Source organism: Elephantulus edwardii, unplaced genomic scaffold, assembly GCF_000299155.1.
Source record: "Elephantulus edwardii isolate Elephantulus edwardi_28Jun2011 unplaced genomic scaffold, EleEdw1.0 scaffold00044, whole genome shotgun sequence".
Taxonomy (NCBI): Eukaryota; Metazoa; Chordata; class Mammalia; order Macroscelidea; family Macroscelididae; genus Elephantulus; species Elephantulus edwardii.
In genome coordinates, this window is record NW_006399794.1 from 17,359,467 (window position 1) to 17,366,194 (window position 6,728).

The 6,728-nt window shown below is 37.7% G+C and overlaps 1 protein-coding gene across 1 annotated transcript in view; it reads left to right on the forward strand.

Annotated features, from left to right (window-relative positions):
- The window catches only part of RNF169 (ring finger protein 169), a 93,456-nt gene that overhangs the window by 58,700 nt on the left and 28,028 nt on the right, over window positions 1-6,728 (forward strand). Inside the window, exon 3 of the mRNA XM_006885581.1 lies at window positions 4,704-4,850. Within this exon, the coding sequence (XP_006885643.1) occupies window positions 4,704-4,850 (147 nt within the window). The remainder of the gene's footprint in view (window positions 1-4,703; window positions 4,851-6,728) is intronic.

Consider the following 6,728-nt stretch of genomic DNA (forward strand, 5'->3'; position numbering starts at 1 on the left):
ACAATCAACACCCTTACTACCAGTAGTTAGGAAATAAGGAGACATACTGCACTGGGAAAGTCTACAGTAAGGGACCTCTCCAAATTATTGAGGAGCAATGATGTCATTCTGAAGACTAAGGTGCTGATTGGGGCCATGGTCTTTCTGGTCATTTTTTATGCATTTTTTTTTTGAAGTGGTTCCAATTTGACTTATTGGTGAATGAGTAATTTCCTGTGGTGAAGGAAACAGGTCATGTCCCAAGGACCTGAACCCAAAAATTTGGCAGTATCTTGTCATTCCTTAGGAAAAGGCTGCACTCTACTGCTCTGGTCTACTCAGAGAGCATCCAGTATGTTCTGTACATAAAGAACTCAAAATGGCTCTATCTCCCTGGAATGAGAACTACACCATTCAAGGTACAGGGCAAAGATAGATTCCCAGCACCACTGGAGTGTTTGCTTGGTACTAGCAGCCACTCAGTGTTGAATAGCTCACAGAGAAAGAACAGGAAAAGTATACATACAATAACAATAATTTGCAACCTGGTGGGAGCACTCTTGGAGCTCTCAATGCCAACAATCAAATCTGCTGTAGAGAGGAGCTAGATGGGCCTATCCTGTGGTGATGGGTAGTTATAAGCATCAGTGAGTAGATCAGCTGTGATTTTGAAACCTGTCAGAACTCTTCCATAATGAGAGTACTTACTGAGGAGCGGTTCTGTTCAAGTGGACTGTGTCAGTGTCTGTCTCACCTGTTATGTTATGTCTCAGCAAGGGCCTCCAGATGAGGGAGGGCCAGTGTCAGGGGGAGGGACCTTCAGTGAGAATGCTGAGCTGTCACTAGCTGTATTCCTAATAACCTTTAAGATGGGTTTCTAGCAGGCACTGCATTTTATCAGTTGGTTTGGTATTATCTTTTTTTTTTTTTTATGGATTTTTATGCATTTTAAAGCTAGACAAGACAGCATAGAGAGAGATCAGTTGGCCTAGTGGACAGAAAGTCACGCTCCCAAGCCAAAGGTGTGTGTGTCTCTAATCCGCAGCCCTCAGGCCTGCCTTTACTTGTTTTTGGTGAAACATTCTTCTAGGTCGTATAACCCTGGTATGTCCATTTGCTGTACAGAAGTAACTTGTGGTTGCTGTGAAGCTGAACACTGTGACACTGATGTGTCAAATGCGAGAATGGTCACCCATGGTGGCACTCCCCAATTCAAACAAGCTTGGAAGCAGGAGTGGGATCCACTTCAGTAATAGCTTGCCTCTGGAAACCCTATGAACCTGGAGAAAGGACGGAAGTTAAACAGGTGCCCAGGTCTTTTCGTTCATAGGATCACTATGAGTGGCCTCCGACTCGACAACACTTAACAACAACAACAGAGCTGGACAATGAACAAGGATGACAAAAGAAAGATTGATGCCTCTGAGTGTAATGCTGTAGAAGAGTACTGAATATCCCATGGACTGCCAAAAGAACAAAGATACGTCTTGAGGAAAGTACAGAGTGTTTCTTGGAGGCAAAGGTGATAAAGCTTTGTCTCACATATTTCATGCCTGTTTCTAGGAGAGGCTGTTGCTTGGAGAAGGTCATTATACTTGGAAAGGAGAAGGGTCAACAACAGAGAGACCCTCAACCAGGTAGATTGACAGGTTGATTGCTGCAGTGGGCTCAGAGATGATGAAGATGGCACAGGATAGGACATGGTTCAGATCTGTTTTCACAGGGTTGCTGTGGGTTGTACTCGACTCAACGGTACCTAATAACAAGAACATAAAGTGACCTTTAATCATCGAAAGGTGGGAGCCAGTAGACATATGCTTCCTTTTTTCTCATTTCAGCCTAACAGTCTTGAAGTGCATTTCCTAGCATTTCTTATAGTGTCCCAGGTAGTTTAGTCCACTCCTTTGTATTAATTCCATCTTTCCTGATTATATCATTATATCATGTCCTTTATTCTTACTTACCAGTAAAGTGTCCTTGCACAAGCCTTCTTCTCATACTCTCCCGGCTGAGGAAGGAAAAAAGAGCTGAGGTTCAGAAATTAATTTCTGAGTTCATTTGTATGTTCTAAAATCCAAACTCTTGACTATTTTATATCTGCTGACTTTAGGAAATAACTATGAAGTTTTCATTTTTGTGTATATGAAATGGAAATTATAAATAAATATAAATAGAGCTCTTAATGAATGAGATAAGCTATATAAATTGTATATAAAAAATACTTACTGATGAAAAGAAGCCACTGTTCTTACAAGTTTATATGCTACTTTCTGATACATTATAAGAGTTATTTCAGTATAAAAATTTCTAGCAACAGAGTTCTCAACAGCTTCACAGAACCCAATATAGAGAAAATACCAAAATGATTCTGTTGAAATCATGATCAAATAGACATAAAAAGATTTTTCACCTTCCTAAATTTTTTACTTTGTTACAATTATGCTCTATTAGCTGTGACTTAACATTGCACAAATCCTCACCACGGGACCAGTAGGCAACATTAATATAGATGGAGAAAAGACTGATGATGTCAATGATTTCATTTTACTTGGATCCACAACCAACACTCATGCTAACAGTGGACAAGAAATCAAAAGATTTTCCTTTTGTGACTGAAACATTCTACTCAGCATAAAGTCCTCCAGGGTCACCTATGTTGTGTAATGTTTTAAGAATGCATTGTTTATAGTGTGGCATAGTATTCCATTGTATGAGTATACCATAGTTTTTCTATCCATTGGTTTGTTGATAGGAATATTTAAAATAAAAAAGGGAGGGAAAGGGAAGGAGAGGGGGTAAATTTTGCAACAATGAATGAATGAAAATCTTCACTTTTCTGTAGACTTTTGTTAAAATCACAATTAAAATAAAAAAAAATTACAGAATTCCAGAGTGAAGGCTGCATAGTGGAGTGGACTTGAGGGGAAAGATTGCATAACAATGAAAGCGTTTTTCTTTTCAAGGAGAAGAGTGAATTGGGGTGGAGGAGTGGGCTGGGAGAAAAGTGCAACAGTGAATGACTAGAAACCCTAAGTCTCTGTAAACTTTCATTTAAATTAATAAAAAAAAAGTTTAAAAAAAAATCAAAAGATGTGCTGCATTGGGGAAGTCTGCTGTCATAGATCTCTCCAAAATGCTAAAGTGCAACAGAATGACTTTTTTTTTATAAACTGGGAAGCTATTCCAATTTTTATTCTTAAAATTATGAATTGAAATTGCAGAGGCAGATTTACAGAGCAACCCCTGAGCAAGAGGAAAATTTTGCACAGTTTTCAAGAATACATACTCAGCTAGAAATCTAGTTAAACTATGGTTGCTCACCAGGTTACATTCATTTCTGCATTTTCTGATTAAGTTCTTCCTTATATTTGCCTTTTTCTTTCCTAGAGACTAGAGATTTGGCTTTACATTCAAGAATCCTCTCCCCACCCCCACCCCCGGCATTGAAAAACAAGAAACTCATGGAATACTTTACAAAATGGGTGACCCTGGAGGACATTATGCTGAGTGAAATATCTCAGACACAAAAAGACAAATACTGCATAATGCCACTATTATAAAAGAGGACTGACATAGGCATATCTTCTGTAGCGTGGTGTGGTTTTTTTCCTTAGAATAATTAAAAAATGTTGTTGTTGCTGTTGTTGATTGCCTTCGAACCAAGCACGACTCATAGTGACCTAGTAAACAAAAGGCCTGAAGCCTCTCCACAACTGTTGACATTTATTGATATTCATAGGGTTTCTGGAGGCATATTATTTAGAAATTGGATGCCACTCCTGCTTTGACATGTTATTTATGTTTTATTAAAACGCTAGGCAGTAAAGGGGTAATGTAAATGTGCAATAGGACTGTCGTGCATTATATTTTTTCCCCCCTTGGAAGCAGGAGTTACATCTACTTCCTAAACAACATGCCTCTGGAAACTTTATGAACTTTGGTAAATGATAATAGTGATAGGAGTGGCTTCAGGCCTTTTGTTCATAGGGTAGCTATGAGTTGTGCTCGACTCAACGATAATCAACAACAACAACAATATCTGCTAAATAAGTATCATTATTTCCATTTTGTGGGCAAATGGTAGTTTATTTGCCTAACATAGCTTCTAAGTGCTAGAACTCTTGGAACCCAGGTTTTTATTCCAGAGCCCATGATGCTATTTGACAGTCCCTAAATAAGGAGCTCATGCTTTTGCCTTCAGTCTCTTTGCAGACTGTTATCAGGACGTCCATTCTGACCCTGTTTAGTATAACTTGAAAGGTGTTGTGGGTGTGTGAAGTCATTTTTTTGTTGTTGTTGCCAATTAGATGTAAAGACCCGTCTTACCTAGTTCTAACTTCTCTGGCTCTCTGTCTTCACTCTTCTCTTCTCTTTGGATCCTATATCTGGCTCATGAGAATAAGGACCATTTATAAGTTCAGGTTCTCTTTTTTTCTGTTTAGTGAATAAATGATATATATTTTATTATGTGTATTAGTTTTATGGTTTCATATTGCTGAAGAATTCAAAGCAGTTGAATCTTAAGTCATGAAGTGCATGTTTGGCAAGAGCCATGTAAAAGCAGATCTTAAAATTAAGAGGACTTTATATCTGGTAAGAAAAATAGTCTCAAAACTGCCATGTGATTTTTTTTTTTTAAAATCCAATAAACTACTCAGTAAAAGATGTTTCTAAGTTTAGTGTTGTCTAAAATTCTACTGTCTTGGTATAATTTGTATTTTTAGTTGAGAGAAGAAAAGTTACAAGAGGAGAAAAACTCTGAAGATCAAAGTCACAAGCTGTTACCAGAAGATATAGAAACAGGGAAAAGAAAAATGGATGAACAGAAGAAAAGAGATGAGCCTTTAGCACTGAAATCAAATATGGAACGTGTAAGTAGATCACCTTCTGATGAACATCTGCCTCAGAATCAGCAACTATTCCAGGTGACATGGATCTGAAAATCCTATGTTGATGAATTATGAGACCAGTAACAGTCATTGATTGTACAACTTAAGAATAGTGAAGAGCTTAGCATCCAGATGAAAATTGGAGAAAGTAATTGATGAATGGGACAGTGAGACCTGTGTGGAAAGATTGAGGGAACAGGGGGGATGAAGGTGAGTCAGAGGAAAAATTTAGTATATTAATAGTATATTGCTTGTCATAGCTATTGTGTATATTGTTATTTTAACTCTTATGTTGTTATTTGATATTTAAAGTTTATACACGTTATATCCTCGAGATGTAAGATCTTGAAATTTTAGGTTTCTTTAAGGCTTGTCTTTTATCTCTGTTGGCTTTTTTTGTTTTTGTTTTTTTTTAGGAGTAAGAAGTCTGTTTTATTTTAGCTCCTACACCACATTATTACAATACAAGGTAGAATATGCAAAGTTCTTGAAAGGGAACAGAAAGTGCCCTGGGGATTGTATGAGGTTCAGAGAATAGATTGTGTAAAGGAGGCAGCCTGTCCAAAGGACATAATAGCCTAGCAGCATGGTACTAGATTACAGTAGGTCATCAGTATTAGATCAGAAACCTGGTCTGAACTAATGTAATTAGACCACTCAGACTTACTCATTGCCAGCAAGTCAAAACCAACCCATAGCAGACCTTTCCTTAGGTTTCCCAGGCTGTAAATTGGATGAGAGGAGAGCATTCATCTTTTCCCCCACAAACCTACTGGTAAATTCAAACCATGAGGGAAGCAAGTTAACAGAGCAACATCCTAGGTACTAGGCTACCAGAACTTCCTAATTAGTCCCATGTTGTTATGTACAGTCAAATTGGAACCATCTCATAACTGACCCTCCAGCTGGTTTTCCGAGGCAGTAAATTACAAGAGAGGAGACTGCTTGTCTTTCTCCGGTGGAGCACGAGGTAAATTCAAACCAAGTGCCTTTGGGTTGGCAGTGCAGCTTCTTCCCACTATGCCCTTGTTGTTGTTGTTTGCCATGGAGCCGGCGCTGATCCTCCAGGACAGGAGATTACACATCCAGGAACATCTGGTGGATTCAAACCACCTATCTTTTGGTTTACAGTGCATCATTGCCTGACTTTTTTCCCCTGTTATTTATTTACCAAACAAATTGCTGTACAAAATTACAAGAGATAAATTTAACTTACATAAAAAGCACTTTGAGATGATCTCATTATTATTTCATTTTACTTATTTCGTATATCACATTGGATTGGAAGCCTGCCATTGCTTCCTTTGTGTCCTTAACATATCTTTTACATTAGTATCTTTAAAAATATTTTGTGCTTCTTAGTGTTTCAAGTTGATCTTTCTAGTTAGTCAGAATTAGTAAAATTTTCTCATACATAAAAGCAGGAAATACTGAGTAGAAAAAAAAGCCCCTTTGGACTTAGAAGTCTCCTTTCTAGAGTGGTCTCAGCTCTTTAAAAGATTTTACAACTTGGGCCCAGTTGCTTAATTTCTCTGTGCTTCTGCTTTTCTTTGCAAAAGTACTTTTTTCTTGACTTTAGAAATGGAAATAATTTATACTTTCTTGGATCAATACATACTTTCTTATTTCATTTGTTCTAATAATAATAAAATCAAAACCCAGCGCACTGCCATAGAGTTGATTCAGACTCAGGGCTGCCTCCCTTGCCTTTCTGAGTGAATAAATTTTAATAGGAGACTCTCATTTGTTCCCCTGTGGAATAAATCATGGATTCAGACTACTAACCTTTCAGCTAGCAAACCAGTACTTCACAAACTATACACTCAGGTCTCCTTGTAATAATAATAATAATAATAATAA